This window comes from Gossypium hirsutum, chromosome D10 (genome assembly GCF_007990345.1).
Source record: "Gossypium hirsutum isolate 1008001.06 chromosome D10, Gossypium_hirsutum_v2.1, whole genome shotgun sequence".
NCBI classification, from domain to species: Eukaryota; Viridiplantae; Streptophyta; class Magnoliopsida; order Malvales; family Malvaceae; genus Gossypium; species Gossypium hirsutum.
In genome coordinates, this window is record NC_053446.1 from 2843028 (window position 1) to 2860039 (window position 17012).

General features: G+C 33.3%; 2 protein-coding genes and 1 long non-coding RNA gene across 3 annotated transcripts; 1 reads left to right on the top strand and 2 right to left on the bottom strand.

The window, feature by feature from the left end:
* The first annotated feature begins 8754 nt into the window (after positions 1-8754).
* LOC107925320 (uncharacterized) lies at positions 8755-10885 on the top strand. Its single transcript, XR_001691945.2, has 2 exons — positions 8755-9185; positions 10552-10885. It is a non-coding gene; the product is annotated as an uncharacterized lncRNA (long non-coding RNA).
* A 143-nt stretch (positions 10886-11028) lies between these two features.
* Positions 11029-13070, bottom strand: LOC107925319 (xyloglucan endotransglucosylase/hydrolase 2). The gene is made up of 3 exons (XM_016855985.2): positions 12726-13070; positions 12257-12450; positions 11029-11593 (listed from the first exon to the last, which is right to left on the bottom strand). Exons 1-3 carry the CDS (start codon positions 12996-12998, stop codon positions 11227-11229), a joined length of 834 nt encoding a protein of 277 aa, XP_016711474.2. The 5' UTR covers positions 12999-13070; the 3' UTR covers positions 11029-11226.
* Positions 13071-13634: 564 nt separating this feature from the next.
* On the bottom strand, positions 13635-15165 carry LOC121222306 (protein SRG1). Its single transcript, XM_041102787.1, has 4 exons — positions 14840-15165; positions 14523-14770; positions 14116-14440; positions 13635-14032 (listed from the first exon to the last, which is right to left on the bottom strand). Exons 1-4 carry the CDS (start codon positions 15086-15088, stop codon positions 13766-13768), a joined length of 1089 nt encoding a protein of 362 aa, XP_040958721.1. The 5' UTR covers positions 15089-15165; the 3' UTR covers positions 13635-13765.
* Between the last annotated feature and the right edge of the window lie 1847 nt (positions 15166-17012).

The window sequence follows — 17012 nt, forward strand, 5'->3', positions numbered from 1 at the left end:
TATATGACTACAACCACCCTAGGATAATCAGAGTTTAAGTGGGAAACTAAAAACAGAGTTTAACTGGGAGAATAAAACCAAAAAATTTGAGTTGCACGTCGCCACATCATGACGTGCCATCGGGTCATCGAGACGAAAGAGGACTGCATCATCGAGATGAGGGCTTCCTTCTCGTCGTGACATCTCTACTCATCAAGACAAAGAACACTTCCTCGTTGCGACGTCACACACTGTTTAGTCCAAAATGCGAGACATAACTCCACAATATATGTAAAAAAATATGTTTGTTATATGCCTTACCTTATCTATCTCACTTCAGTAAAGTCGTGTCAAATGTCTATCTCACCAAAGCTCATCTCTTCACTAGTGATAGGAACCTTGCCATATACTATCCACTACTAGTAAAATAGGTCGGCTCATTATCATGCAGACATAAAAGGTTTTATTGGGAGCCACACGACTTAGGAGCCCAAGCATAGGTGTCAACTAGACTACTTGACTTATCTCTTAAGAGTTGATGACTTGTTTAGGGAGCATGCATATATAATTTCTCACTTACCTAAAAGGGAGGACTCTTATTCTTCTTCTTTTTTAGGCTCTCTGCACATAAAAAGCTTCATGTGAACCTTCTTAAATAACCCCCTTCCCAAACCCTCCTCTCTTTCTTGCAACCCTGCATCAAGAATTAGTGTAGTGACCATTGACCTACACACCTAAAAACCTTCAAATCTTCAATGGCTAATCCTAATGAAACTATCTCTAACCACCAACCTTTGAACTAAGAGAATCTTCTAATCACCATTAATTATCCTCTAGCTAGAAAACAATCTTACAATTTGCTAGACTCGTCCCAAAGAACTTTTCCACCACCAATGCCAAAAATTCAACCTTACTAAAACAACTCGTTTCAGTGAAATCGAAACAGTGGTTTCGGGACCACAAATCTAAAAATAAAGTTATTTTAATATTATTTCATGGTCTGAATTATAATAGGAAAACAGTATGAAAATTTTGTTAAGAAAATTTTACCGATTACATGTCTGATTGATAAAAGGACCAAATTGCATAAAAGGAAAAAATGGGTTCTAGTAGCTATAAGTATCAAATAGCTATGGAATTCAAAGTTTAAGGTCCTTATATGGCAAATAGACCATTAAGAGAAGTTAGTAGATAAGGATGATGATTCATCCATGGAAATTTAATTAAAGAAAATGATGAAATTGGAAATAAAAGATATTAAAAGATGATAAATGATTAAATAAAGAAAATATCATCATTTATCATCATCTTTCCCAAATTTTTTTATGGAAACCCTAGCTAAGAGAAAAGAGCTCAATCAAGCTTTCTTGGCTTAATTAGGTATGAATTCTTGTCTCATTTTTAGTAATTTTAATGTTTTTGATATTGTAATAGCGCAATTAAGCTATTTTGGGGATTAATTTGCAAAGTTATCAAAGTTCTAGGATTTTTCCGTGGATGAATGTAGTTGAATTATAAAATTTTATGGTATAAAATGAAAGATTGTTGATAGATAAACAACTTTTGTTAAAGGAATTTTGATGGAAATGTGATTTAGGGACTAAATTGTAAAGATGTAAAATTTATGGAAAAATTATAATTTTTGTGAAATACATGGGCTACTATTGATACATGAAAATTTTAGCTGGGCTTGGAATAAGGATTAAATTGCATGAATTTCATTTTCCGAGGCTAGGGACGAAATTGTCATTAATTAAAAGTATAGGGGCAAAATGATAATTTTACCTAAGATGTGACTTGTATTGGATTGAATGTAAATTGTATTAAATTGATGTTAAATTTACTCGTATAAATCTGGATAGATAAAAAACGGAGTTAGATCATGGAAAAGAAAAAGTATCGAATTAGTAGTTTACAAGTCACGAACAATTGTCGAGGTAAGTTCGTGTAACTTAATTGTCTATATTTATATGCTTATATTGAGTGTTGAATATGTAAATTGTGTAAATGTCATATATGTGTATGTAATTGATCTCCTAACTGAAAATCTCTAATAAATAAATAAGTCATGTTTGGATAATGAGATTCGATGGATACAGGGTTCTGTTTCCCAAAATGGTAGTGTTCTTACATATGTTATGGACGTACTGTAGCTCGAAAGAGCATCCCGTTACAAGCCCCCTCAAGCTTCTCATTATAGTGTTCTTGCGAGCTTCCCGTTAAATGCTCTTCGAAGCATCCCGATCGGTTGTGACCCTACATGTGTTGTGGGCACATCGTAGCTCTTATGAGCGTCCCGTTATATGGCTCTTCGTGATCTTCCCAATTATAGGCTCTTTATGAACTTCCCGTTAATGCTCACTTGAACTTCCCGTTATATGGCTATTCGGTGCTTCCCGTTAATTGCTCTTCAGAGCTACCAGTTATAAGCTCTTTGTGAGCTTCCCGTTATAGTGCTTGAGAGACAGCTTTCTATTTAAGTGATCATAAAAGCACTCCCAGATATGAATTGAAGGATTTATAGTATTGTACACTTTAGGTGTACTACCCAAGTATCCATCAAGATTTCAAATGGTTCAACGGGTGAAATTCTGACATGAGAACATGTGAAATCAAAATGAAACTATTATATGTATATGCATGAAATACTTGGAAACTCGATACTTGATGAGCTCATCATTCTTCTTGTTATTCACATGAAATACATGACTAACATGTTTGTTGAGGTTAAATGTGTTAGCCTAATTGCCAAATTGCTTTGGATTTGTTATGCATGTTTATTGTATGAGTAAATGAATGGTGAGATAATTTCCCGTTATATGAACTTACTGATACGCCCCGGCCTCGGTGATGAGAGTCGAGTCGTTGATGTACCCGATCGTGAATTGGAGTAATATCAAGGTTTGTCGAAGATAGGTTAAGAAAGAAGGGATAAAGGCTCAAATTTAGTTCAAAGGGGGTTATGAAGTGTATTGAGGATGGTAGGTGAATGAAAACCAAGTATTCAAGTTGAACCAACACAATATAAGTGTGTTAACCCGGGACTTATACGAATACTTAGGAAAGGTTAAATGTTGTATGGATGGAAAACGAATAAAATGGAACCTTGACCCACTATCAAAGATGATAGGAACCTCGGTATAACTTGAACGCCACACTTTGGATGCAAAGTGATAAGTTCGGATAAGAAGAATGGGTTGACGCCACAAGGGTTACTTGATAAGTCAAACGAGTCTTTGGAGAACAATGAGAGTTGTAAACAATCTCACAAAATGTAAAAACATTAATTCAAGGTTCTTCTCCCCTTACAATGAAATTTAACACATATTTATAGGCAAAACAAAAGGGTAGCCGAATGGGTAAAATTGGAAGCCAAATTCGGCCATGGTGCTTCCTCAATTTGTTCCTTAAATTATGCATGATGTTGGCCAAATGCTTCCTTAAATTCTTCCATGAATTATGCATGATGTTGGTCAAATGCTTCCTCAAATTCTTCCATGAATTATGCATGATGTTGGCCAAATGCTTCCTCAAATTCTTCCATGAATTATGCATGATGTTGGTCAAATGCTTCCTCAAATTCTTCCATGAATTATGCATGATGTAGGCCAAATGCTTCCTCAAATTCTTCCATGAATTATGCATGATGTTGGTCAAATGCTTCCTCAAATTCTTCCATGAATTATGCATAATGTTGGTCAAATGCTTCCTTAATTTGTTCCACAAATTATGCATGATGTTGCCCACCTCTTCTTTGCTGTCCATGTACATTGTCCTAGCAAATTCAACAAATTTACTTAGCTTAAATCTCACACATTAATTCGGCTGAACCATGACATGTTTAACATTCTGCATTTAAACAACAGCAGCATTAAACAACAGCAGCAAAACACATTAATTAACAGCATTAAATTCGTCCAAAGTACACAATATCCTGCACATTAAATTCGTCTGGAAAAATTAATTGACAACATGAATTAAATTTGTCTTAAATTTAGACACACTTAATTAACTATTAGACATCTATTTAATAGGTAATAAACTAAGACACATTAAAATAAAAATGTCCAGATTTTTAAACAAATTAATTAACTTATTTAATTAACTAATCAGCAACTTATTTATTCCATCATCTAAATGCAAACTTAATAAATTGCATTCTAGCTCCATAAGCTAGAATCCGCCCAAATTGAGCTGGGACGAGCTTGTGAGAATAACGAGCCTCGCTCGTGAGTCGAGCCAAGAAATGTTTCCAAGGCAGGGTCGTATCACTTACTAAGCATTAAGTGCTTACTCAGTTGTATTTCCTCTATTTTATAGTACTCGGAAGCTCGTTGGTTTAGAAGCTTGGCAGAGATCACTCACACTATCCACCGGCCCATTTCGGTACAATTATGAAACTAATTTTGGTTATAATGGCATGTATAGGTTAACTTGGCCATTGTTGGCATTTTAAATATTTTGGTTGTAACTAGCCATTGGTATGGCTTGTGTTTGGTATATTTTGAAATGTGTATATATATGGCATTAACATGTTTGATGTGCGAAATTGAAATGGTTTAATGATGGTAAGCATATAGATGAATGGATGGAGAGAGCATAATTGATAAAGTATGCATATATGTAAATTTGATCAATTTGGTAAGATCGAGTATAGGAATACATGTGATGAAATATCATGCATAAGACTGATTTTGGCTTGGTTTAAATGTCTTAAATTGGTTGGTGAATGTGTTTAAGTGTTTATGTAGGTGGAAGGTGAAATTGAGTGAGGAATAAGGCTTGAAAATGGCCTTATTTTGTCCACACAGGCGTGTGTCTCAGCCATGTGTGACACACAGCCTAGCACATAGACATGTGTCCCCTACATCTTAAAAATTCAAATAGAATGCTCAGGAATTTTCACACGGCCTAACACACGGGCGTGTGGCTTGGCCGTGTGACCCTTGCACTTAAATGTATTGCAAGTTAGAAAGTTACACGGACTGGGGACACGACTGTGTGCCCTACTTCAAATACCACACAGCCTAAGACACAGGTGTGTCACTTGGTCGTGTGAGCCACATGGGCTTCTGACCCCTGCACTTAGGAAAATTTTTAAAATTTCGCGAAAAATTCTCTGAGTTACCAATTTAGTCCTGACTTGTTTCTAGTGTATGTTTTGAGCCTCGATGGCTTATATAAGGGACAATATAATTAATTTATAATTAATTTCTAATATGAATGTTAAGTAATATAAAATATCTGAGTTTGATCTGAAAACTTTGATAATACTCCTAAACCCTGTTCTGGTGACGTATACGGGATAGGGGTGTTACACATACCTAACATCTGATGATCAAATCACATTCTAAATTCAAATTTTAACTCCTAAAAAATATTTGAACTTCATGAACAAATTAAAATGATGCAATAAAAACTATAAAAATAATAGCAAAATCGAAAAATAACCCTACAAAACACCCAACTCATACAAGAACTGCGAGCAACCTGAAATCTCTCTCAAAAGCAGACACCCCAAGATAATGAATTAGTAGACTCATCTTGGCTATTTGTCAAGTGCATATTGGCTATTGTCAAGTACATCTCGTGATAACCTTCAAAATTTGCCACAAACATTGCCGATGTCTTTTAAGAACCAAATGGAATCCATTAAATAGTAACTACAAACACTATAAATGCACAAAGTTAGATGTTGTAGAGTGAGCGCTTCTTCAAATAACGATTTGGCTACAAATTGCGATTGAACACTTACTACCCACATTTAGAACCCCCCCCCCCCAAAAAAAAAAAAGAAAAGTATAACAACAACATAGACCTATATGATCACTTGTTGCATTACAACAATTATATGAATATTATGGGTGCCACTGACACCCTCAAATGCAAAGTATTTTTAATGTCTCTTATAGATCATGCAAGAACTTGGTATCAATCTTTATTGGTTGGGTCAATACACACTCTCGAGTAGGTTGCTTGTCAATTTATAGGAAATTTTCTAGCTAATTATGCAATCCTCAAAAACCTTGCAAATTTACTTTCTATTAGGGAGAATAAAAACTAACCCTTTAAAGTATACATTCACTTTTTCATTGCAACAATGATGGAAACTAAAGACCTAATTGATGAGTGGGCTATTCAAGCCTATATAACCAGTGTAAAATATAATAATCTAAAATACGCATCGACAAATGAAAAGCTTGATAAACTTTACAATTTATTTAAAAAAGCTAGCAGATATGTAGAAACATAAGAGATGGTTTGTTCAAACACACCAAGCCCACATCATGATTCAACTCAAAATAGATTTAATCATCCAAGGGGGTGTGCCTCCAAGAATATTTGCCATATCCAAGCAAGGTACTAAATTAAAGGTAAACATAGGGGGCAATGTGTCCCTTGGTTGTCTCAATTCATGAAAAATCATGCACCATGCCAACATGCTTCATAGGCTAAACAAGTAGATAGAACGTATGACAAGTTTAACTCTTACACTCCTTTAAATTCTTTGAAAGATTACACACTTTACTAGGTTAGTAAATGAGGGATTCTTGAACAACTGTCTCCAACAAGACCCAATCAATCGAGTCAACAACCGGCTAAGCATTATTAATTCCACAATTATGTTGAGCATTAGATGGACAAATGTGTTTACTTAAAAGATATAATTGAAACACAAACTCATCAAACTTAAAAGGTCTTATTGGGTGACACATAATTCAGGAGTTAAATCCCAACACATGTGTCAACTAGGCCACATAACTCATTTTCTAAGAGTTGATGGGAAGACACTTATCCAAAATGTATATATATATACATATATACATTCCCACTTATTAGGAAGAGTGAACTCTCTTTCTCTAATCTCTCCATACATAAAGAGCTCTGTATGAAGCTTCTTCAATAACCCTTCTCCTAACCTTACCTCAACAATGTTAGACCCCGAATATGGTAAATGCAATATAATATAATAATGGTTTGTTTCTTTATAGCACTTCAATCAACCAAGCATTGATCCACTACTAATTAATCAATTGGAAGCAGAAATGATATTTATTCCTTGCTTATAGTTTGGAACCAAGAGTATATATATATTAATCATAAAATCATTTTTTCTAATTAAAGTAATGTAATGTTTTTCGAAAGGGATAGCTTTCATGCTTTGACAAATACCTCATATAAAGAAGCAACATGCATCAAAATTCTTCTACAGATTGTACCCCAAAAAGCAGTATATTAAAAACAGAAGTTAGCAATAGGGGACCTACAAATAGGTGACTAGGAGTAGAGTGGACTTCTTTCCATGGGCGGCCTAGATAGGTTGGCAGGGACTGGAGGGGAAATTTTATTGTAGTCTTTTAATTTATAAAGTTTTAAATTAATACATAGTAAATTTGTATTTTAATTTTTAAAAATTATAAATATATAAATTATTAAAATAATTTCATAAAATTTTCTAACTTTACCTCTACTTCTTTTTTTAAACATCTAGATTGGGTTTGAATTTTGAAATAATTACTATTTAAAAAAGATATTTAAATATTTTTCGATTAATCTCAAACCACTAAATAGAAGAAGACACTTGTTACTAGAACAAAAAAGGGAAAAAAAAATTCGGGGGATCCCAATTGTCTCCCTAAAGCAACGTTGCTGTATGATACTACTCTTCGCTTTCATTTGCCGGTTGTAGTATTAGCGTATGAATGTCGCTTTGGTACATGGGAATTTAACTTTTTTTCCCAAAAGAGCTTAATAATTATTTGGCATTACTTCTTGTCTTGATTTGGCAAAATAGGATACCCGTTTTGAATTAAATAGATTAATAATATCATTTCTTAACTTTTTTTTTGCCGTGAAATTATTTTTATTTTCATTATTTTTTTAATTATTTAACGACGTTTTTGTAATTTTTTTCATATTATTAACACATAATTTTAGTAATTTTTTTACCCTAGATCTGAACCTAAAAATTTAAACTCAAATTTGAAATCTGAAATTTCAAATCCTAAACTAAAATTTAAACCCCAAATTCTAAATGTCAAACTCAAACATTGATTCAAGTTTGAATTTAGGATTTGGGATCAAGGTTTAGTGCTTAGAATCTATAGTTTAAAATTTAAGGTTTAGGGTAAAAAAATTACTAAAATTATGTGTCAATTATATGAAAAAAATTATTGAAACATCATTATTTGATTGGAAAGAAACAATAGATGATATGGTAAGAAAAATCCATAAAATAATTTCTCTTTATTAGTAAATTCAATAAAAATTAATTTTATTAATAACTTTTTTTTACAACAAAAATAGCTCAAATAACTTTCTTACAATAAAATTTTTGGCAGTTTAAAAAACATAATAAGTATTGTTTTCAATCTCAAGACTCAAAGTAACGATTAAACAACAGTGAAATTTAACCTAAATTTACTTCTCCTTCAAGCATAAACATAAAAAACCATCAGCCCTGTCAACGTGTTACCAGCTAAGAACAAGCAAAGCCCAATCTGTTTTTAGGAATCTGCAGAGGAAAGCAAAAGAGGGTGGCATAGGATTTTGTCTAATATTATGTCTGAAACTCTTAATGAAAGACCTCCATTGGAGAGTGCTTCCAACGCGCCTAAACAAAAAAAAAAGTACACAATATCTAATGCCAAAACCAGTTGAGTTGCAGTTTGTAGTAATTGAAGTACAGAAAACCAACAAGGAAGACCCAAAGTGTGTTTTAAATGCAGTTTTGCAAAGACAAAAAGGAAAAAGAAAAAAAAAACAGAACAGCAAACAATAACAACAAATGACCTCGGATACGCAAAAAATAAAAATATAAAAAAAATCACAATTTAAAAATTTACATTCAACTCCTCGAAAAACTGCTCCATTTTCACAATTTTTCATCGGGACTCGTGCAAATCTATAAGCTTTCACTTTCTTTTACTCCCTGTAGTTCTGTATTTTCCAAGTTGCATTATATACCCAGAAACGAACCTTGTTTTCCTTAAACCCTTTCTTTATTTTCAATATCAATAAATATATATACATACACAAAAGCTGCATTTTCTTTTACTTAAAAAACTCTTGTCTTTGTCTTTTTCTCTCAAAAAAAATTTAGGGTTTAAAATCTGCTGTGCTACAATGTCTCAAGCAGGTCACTTTGGCCGTGGTAGTTTGCTCATGCCACGACATTTTCCTGGGATATTGTTTGTGCCCACAAGGTTCTTTTTTTCCCCGTTTCTTCCTTTTTCTTTTCCCATCATTTAAAGGTGCTATTTTGCTGTGCTAAAGTCTGGGGTTTGATTTTTTTATTTTTTTGGGGATTTTTTTATAGATTTTGTTTTATTTTCTTTTAAAAGAATGTTTGGGGTTTATTAAAATTTAGGCATTTTTTTACTATGCTATATAAAGTGTGGTTTTTTAGCTTAGTTTATTACAATGTTGTCTGATACTGCAATTTTGCTTGCTTTTGTACTATACCCAGAAAAAAAATGGGGGCTTGTTATTGCTTTTGCTTCTGTTGCTGTTGGAATGTTTGGTTGCTTGTTCTATATATATTATGGTATTTGATTTAGATTGTATGAGCAAAAATGTAGGAGGCTTAAGGATTTGAATGTAAATAATTATTAGAAGCTGTGGTGTCAAGGTCTCTTCTGCAATTGATTGGAATAGTTTTTAAGAGTTTAAATCTCACTGTTAGGCAGATATTGCAAATTTTCATAATGTGCTTGCTTATATTAAGGTCTCTAGTTGCAATTTGTTGGATTATTTGGAATTTCGGATTGATGGACTAGATTATATGTGCTTTTCAGATTCGACTTATATAATATCCCGTGTTAACAATGTATATGAGTGATGTTGATTTCATAGTGTTTTCGATGGCTTCCGAGTCTTACCTGAAGTTTTAGTTTAGATTCTCGGGATAAACCGTGCCTGTGTCTCAGATATACATTTGCATTAGCTAAACAATACCATATAGTAACCTTCCGTAGGTCCGGGAAACCATGAATCTATGTAGATCTTGGTGTGCATAAAAGTTTGTGGGGTTGAAATTTTCATCGACAAGTTGGGATGATTGTACGATGTATGCGGGGGGTTTAATGAATCGAATCGGTGGAAAAATATTTGAAATAGACCAGAAGTGGGAATGTTTAAAAGAAAAAGGGGGCACCACCACAATAATATATTATTCATAATGACTGTATCTAAAGTTCTTGCATCATAATTTTCATTCTCCTTTTTCCCTACCAAAACTTTTTCCTCCACCATTAAAAGTTTCAATCATACCGGCTTTCCTATTTTGAATCTCCTTGAGTTCGGCATGTTTTTGTTTCGTACCCCTCCCTGGCTAAGTAACTTATTAACTTGTGAGCCAGACGGTCAAGCCGGATGCTCTTGTCTCATACTCTTTTGCTTTTGCTTCATATCGGTGAGAGTATGCAGCAAAGAGTGATGATCATTGTAGGTTCTGCAAACTGCACTTTAGTACATGCCTTGTCGTGTAACCCGGAAATATGGCTATACATTTGGTCTTTGATGAAGTTGCATAAGTTTGGTTATGATTGTTTTCTGGTTTTGAAATGACAGGTCGAGAGACAATGCAACCGATGCTTGCTGGAGGGATTCTGCTGTATTCCGACATTAGTTGCGAAAGACCCGTCTTTGTAACGAGTTGGTGGAAATCAAGGATTGAAATACAAGTTTGGAAATAGGGAATGAAGCAATTGGTCCGTGTAGCAGATAGGTTAAAAATTATTGTAAATGTATCCATCTATTTTTGAATTATTTAGATGATAGAACTATGGTTTAGCTTTTATTTCTTCAGTTTTTTCTTTTACTGCCATTAAACTATTGATCAGAGATTTCGTTTGCTCCCTTTGCATTTTATTGATAAAGTGATGGCTTGGATTTTTTTGGTGAATTACAAGAGGGCAAAGCTCTAACAATAACGCGATTAGCGCGACTTAAACCTAGGTCAGGTCTGAGGCGGTGAATATTTTATCTATCAGGCCAACACATGGGTTCAATAGCTTGGATTCTTTTTAAAGGCATTCAGTTGACATATTTTTACCCTTAAATTTGGGCTTCCAATAACATCTCTAATTTGGATAAATTAATAATATTATAAAAATACATAAATATTTTTTTTCCAAATAAAAAATAAAATGGGTGAATTCCAAATTTAAACCATAAATAGAACAAATTTACAGTAGCAATAGACAAAATTAAATCCTAGATTGAAGCAACATTCTTTTTGGGCGGTTAAAGGAACCTAGAGCGCCTACACTCAAGGGGACGACCATGAGGAAATCGCTTCAAATCAGCACAATAATTGTAAACCATGTGGTATTTCTGTGCCCATCGGAGCCATCTTCTTCCAGTAGCATCCAGTGCCCGAGTTCGCCAAACATCGGTTCCGACGGAGTTCCATGAATAGGCATTAAAATTCCTATAATACGCCTTGAAAGGAGCTTTCGACCAATCGGTTTTCACCAGCCCGCCTCTTGTCGCCCATTCATCTGCATCCCACAGGCTTGAGTATACCTTCATCGGCTGGTTTTTGGGGAAGGGAACTCCAATGGATTCTTCATTGTTGAATACTCTGATCGGAATGTTGTCCACCATGAAACTGGTGAGTTGAGAAAAAAAAAACAAAGGAGTTAGTTCATCTTTTTCAGAGATTTTAAAGACTTCGAAAGAGGCATATTTTTGGGTATATTATAGTTTTAGTCTTTTCACTATGTTGAGATTTAATCTCTCTATTTTGATTTAGTATAATTTAGTCCATCGTTGTTAAATGATGGTTGCTACCGTTTAAAATTATGTGAATTCTTTCTTAAATGGTCATAAGCATTTGGCTAATTTTGTTATTAGTTGAACATGATCTATTAGAGTTCAACGTGGTGGCGAGAGGTGGTGGCATTAAGTTTTGGGATCTACTAATTTTTTTTAAAAATTTTGGGATTTAATGAGAATTTTAAAAAATATAATGGTTTAACTAATTTTTTCAAAACATTTGTAGGGCTTAGTTAGAATTTTTTAAAAATTAAGGGTTTAAGTTAAATTTTCAATAAAAATGAAAGACTTAATGGCAATTTTCTAAATTTTTTAGCCTCTTAAGTTCTGCTCCCGATACTACATGACTTTTGACTATATGGCTAAAAAACAATTAATAGTGTTATCAATTTGAGCCTGAGTACCGAATTATATCAAAATAAATTGAATGACTGAATCTCAAAACATAGCATAGTGGAGGGACTGAAACCAAATTAGACCAACATTTTAATCTTACGTAATGCCTTGCGGGCTCCAGATAATTGAATAGGTGTGGAAATTCTTTGTTGGGTCGAACCATAGGTAGAATTGTTGTTCCCTGTCACCTTTACCTTGGGAGTAGACATTAGTGTGCACAATGTATGGATCTCCACTTAAGTTACCTAAGAATTCAAAGTCTATCTCATCGTGGTTTGGCCCTTCTGAAGACAGCTGCAACCAAAATTAGACATTACAAAACATGGTTTCCTACACTTGCAAAAAATATAAATAGTTCATGTGTTTTAAATATGTTTAAGTATAGATTAAAGTTGGCATGTAACGCTTAAGCTAATATCTAGGCTGATAGAATGACTTGATTGATACAATATTGGTATTTTTGAGGACTCAATTAAAATATTTTAATATTAGAGATCAATTTAGAATCCATATCACAATTTGGGGTCGTTTGGTGCAATTAATTCAAAAAAATTAGACAAAGAGCTTACATAGAAAGCAGTAACAGTGCCGGCAGAGTTGCCAGAGACAAGCTTGATTTGCATGTCGATTCTTCCAAACACGTACTCTCTTTTAGACCTGAAACCTGAACCAGAGGCCTTATCGAGACTAAGTGTAAGAAGCCTCCCACTATTGAGTATCTCAGCACGTTTGTCACCCCATGTCAGATCAAACTCTTGGTAAAAATCACCAGCTGATGCAGCCAAGAAACAACTAAAAACAATTGAAACCAAAAGCAACACTGAAAACCATGAAGTTGCCATCTATATTAAAGAGAGAAAGGATTGTAATTTTTGAATTTGCTAGGAGCCCTTTACTTCCCTTATATAGGTAATCACAAGAGGGACCATAAAATAATTAGATATATATGTAGGATGCGTGACCAAGAACCAACTACAGAGCAAATATAGCTGGAAAGGACAGTGCACTAGCTAGAAATCTTTGTTTGAAAGCTGAGTATATGGGGTTGCGTTATTAGACACAACTTTATTTACAAAGGGACCAGCCCTCACCAAATAGGAATACATGCAAACGTGCCTATCTATGCATTGTTATAAAAAAACCAGGCTTGGTTTATTGTTTAGTAGTGAAGCAAGATGATGGCTTGTATCAGTAACAAGAGTGGCTTGTGGTGGTATTTGGGTTAATAATGTCCTGTTGGAGGGATCGACATTGCTTGGGGTTATAAAAAGGAGGGTGATGTTAAAAGAAGGAAAAAGAATGCTTGAGAATTTGGTAAAGAAAAAAAGGTTGTATGTGGGGATTTACACACGTGAACTGAGTTGTTTATTTGTTTTAGTGGATTCGTTCTCCTTTTTAGAAACCATTGTTCATTGCCAGTTAGATGAGACCTTTCTCTTCTTCTTTAATACTGCTTTAGTGAGGTTATAGAGATATGATGAACTCGAAAAACGCGGATTTTGATAATCATGTTAAGCATTCAACGTAAATTTGATCAATTAACCACCCTGGTTATAGGTGTTTTTATTCTAAGTATAGTCATTTCAATCCATTCTTCAGCTAATGTTTTTCAGTTTTCATGTTCTTCATTGCTTTTAATTCTCATGAAATCAAGGTAAGCCTTGCCATCTAGTTTCCTTGCAAAGAATTCCTTCAAGTACTTCTCCAAAGGGATTCGTTGAAAAATTGCAGGGTTATTTGGACCGATAAGGCTAAGTGCAGGGCCTAATTCCGAGTCTAACTTGGAGCTATAAAACGTTGCGATTGATAGCCTCTGTTTGGTTGAGTTTACAACCGCTCTATGCTCGATGCTACGGTATATCCCATTGCTCAAAATCTGCAGACCAAACACACAAAATACAATCATCATTGTTAGGAAATGACTCAATTGGAGCACTTGCAATATATATGTATATATACCTCCATGATGTCTCCAATGTTAACCACAAAAGCATTGGGAAGTGGCTTAATGGGAACCCATTTCCCATCTTTTCGAACTTGCAGGCCATCGGTTTCGTCGAGCTGAAGGAGAATCGTCAAAGCATCAGCATCGGAATGGGGACTGAAACCAATGACCATATCAGGTTCAGGGCATGGTGGATAGTAATTCATTCTCATTGCTTGCACCCCATCATTGAACAGCTGTTTTATTTCATCAGCATCCATATTTAAGGCCTTAGCCATGTAACCTAATATCCTCATAGCTAGATTTTTCACTTGAACACAATACACTTCCAGGGTCTCTCTGCATTAAAATCATTAAAAAGAAAAACACTGTAAATCGAAGTCTCAAATTCCAAAGTTGAAAATAACCATGGGAGAGATACCTTAACTTAAAGGGGAGTTTTTCAAATACGTCAATGTTCCTAAGATTGTATGGCAGTGTGGTTATATAGAACATATCAGACCAATCTAGCTTCTGATCTTGTGAAACTACAAAAGCTTGACCAAACCCTTCATGGTTATCTGGTTTTTGCCATAAAAGCTTCTTATCTTCATGTGGTAGTTTGAAGAAATTCACAATCTCCAACTTGAATTCATCCAACAATGATATACTAACACCATGATTCACTACCTATTATTTGCAAAAGAACTTGTTTTAACAATTTCAACCAAAATACCAACAAGGTAATAAGGCATATACCTGGAAGAAACCCCAGTGGCTGCAAGCAGAGTGTAGGGTTTGAAGTTCAGAGTCAACGAAATCCCCAGCAGCTAGTTTGTGAAGATCGATGATGGGGACAGATGGAATGTGAGGACTGGGGGAGATGGAGTGAAGCTCTTCATGCGGGCGCAGGTACCTAGGTGGGATTTTGGTGAGGGGGTACTTGGCCAACTCTTGAACACTGGGAACTATCATGGATTTCCCAAGGTTGACAAATTCTGTATCCATAAGTGCTTAAGTCTTAGGATTGGCAGAGTGCTTTCAAGTCTTCTTGAAAATGAACCATAAAAAAAGAGTTGGAATCTTTCTCTCTTTGGAGGCGGCTGCATTATTATATAAAATAAAAATAAAAAATCAGCTCTTGATAGTGAGAGAATCAAATTGCATTAATTTCAGAAATCATGTAGAACTGGGAGTGAGAAATGGTAAAACAGTGGACTTGTTTTTCGTGCTTGAATTTTAATTCTGAAGTTATCAATGTCGAGCGCGGTTACTTAAATATTAATTACAACAGAATTGATTTTATTTAAAATTTGTTATTAAAGTTCTTTTTTATCCTTTAATAAAAGAATAGATGTGAAATTGAATGAATACGTAAAGTTTAAGGGATAACTTTGTTATTATACCTTAAATATAAACACTAACAGCACGTTTGGTTCGCTGTATTGGATTAGAGGTGTATTGGATTAGAGGTGTAATGGAATAGAGGTGTAATGGAAAAGCTGTGTAATAGCAAATCAACTGTTTGGTTGAATGTAATGGAATAGAGGCGTAATAGTAATCCTGTGTTTGGTTGAGTGTAATAGAGGTGTAATAGCATAATGAAAAAACTAAAATGACTAGAATACCCTTAGCAGAAATTTGTTTTGATAAATGATTATTGTTATTGTTATTTAAATTTTAATAAGATTATTATTATCAATAATAAATAATTTAATCATATTTAAACATAATTATTATTAAATATATTTTAATTAAAATATATAATTTAATAAAATTCTTAATAATTAGCATAAATTTGTTTTGGTAAATTATTATTGTTATTGTTATTTAAATTTTAATAAGATTAATATCAATAATAAATAATTTAATCATATTTAAACATAATTATTATTAAATATATTATAATTAAAATATATAATTTAATATGAATTTACTCAAATCATAATATATGATACTGTAAAATATAAATTAACATAATTATTATTAAATATATTATAATTAAAATATATAATTTAATAAAATTCTTAATAAATAAAATTCTTCTATGAATTTACTCAAATCATAATATATGATACTATAAAAGAAAATTTCAAATAATTAATATTAAATATGATTTAATTAAATATATGATTTAATAAAATTTAAAATTATTATAACTAATATGATTATAGTTTATGAATTTGTATAATTTAAAATAATAATTATTACATATAATTTAATAATAATATATAATTTCATAAAATTCTTGATAATAAAAATTTTCTTATATGAATTTATACAATTTAAAATAATTAATATTAAATATAATTATATAGTGATATATAATTTCATAAAATTCTTAATAATAAAATGTTCTTATATGAATTTACTAAAATCAATATATAACTTGAGAATTATATTATGCATAAACATAATTAACTTATATTAAGAAAAGGTTAGATGAAAATGAAATTGTACATTAAAATCCATATGTTATATAGTTTTACAACATCAAAAAGTTTGAACATTGATATTTAATGGTAAGAAAGAAATCTCCTAACCCATTCCAATCGGGCAACTGAAGGTAAACTAAAGAAAACGATCATTTGAGTTGGATGGTCGGGAATTTTACTCAATGCATCATATCGCTGATCGTCGGTTAAACCCTCAATTGACCATAAGGCTGAATATAAATTTGAAGCTCTCTCTTCCATATGTTGTTCTGACTTCTGCTGAACTACCACCTCGGAGGCAAAACTCCTACTGATTTGATCGCCAACGGCCTGGATTTTCTCCCCGAACAAAGTGGCAGCCTCATTAAATGAAGAAAACACATTATCACGAGCATCAGATTTCTTCTTTCTCTTGTTTGAAGATGAGGAACCCCCTTGGTCTCGATCTCCTCGCGGATCCATACCAGAAACATCCATGTCATCTAAAGAGACGTCAG

Bases quoted from the DNA above. Each gene is read 5' to 3' on its own strand.
- LOC107925319 (XM_016855985.2), bottom strand. From the start codon at position 12,998: ATGGCAACTTCATGGTTTTCAGTGTTGCTTTTGGTTTCAATTGTTTTT. The intron at 12,451-12,725 runs GTAAGCTCTTTG...TTTTGGTTGCAG, and splicing joins GCACTGTTACTGCTTTCTAT to CTGTCTTCAGAAGGGCCAAA. The intron at 11,594-12,256 runs GTAAGATTAAAA...TCAACTCACCAG, and splicing joins TGGAGCCCGCAAGGCATTAC to TTTCATGGTGGACAACATTC.
- LOC121222306 (XM_041102787.1), bottom strand. From the start codon at position 15,088: ATGGATACAGAATTTGTCAACCTTGGGAAATCCATGATAGTTCCCAGT. The intron at 14,771-14,839 runs GTATATGCCTTA...TGCAAATAATAG, and splicing joins GCCACTGGGGTTTCTTCCAG to GTAGTGAATCATGGTGTTAG. The intron at 14,441-14,522 runs GTATCTCTCCCA...ATTTTAATGCAG, and splicing joins AAACTCCCCTTTAAGTTAAG to AGAGACCCTGGAAGTGTATT.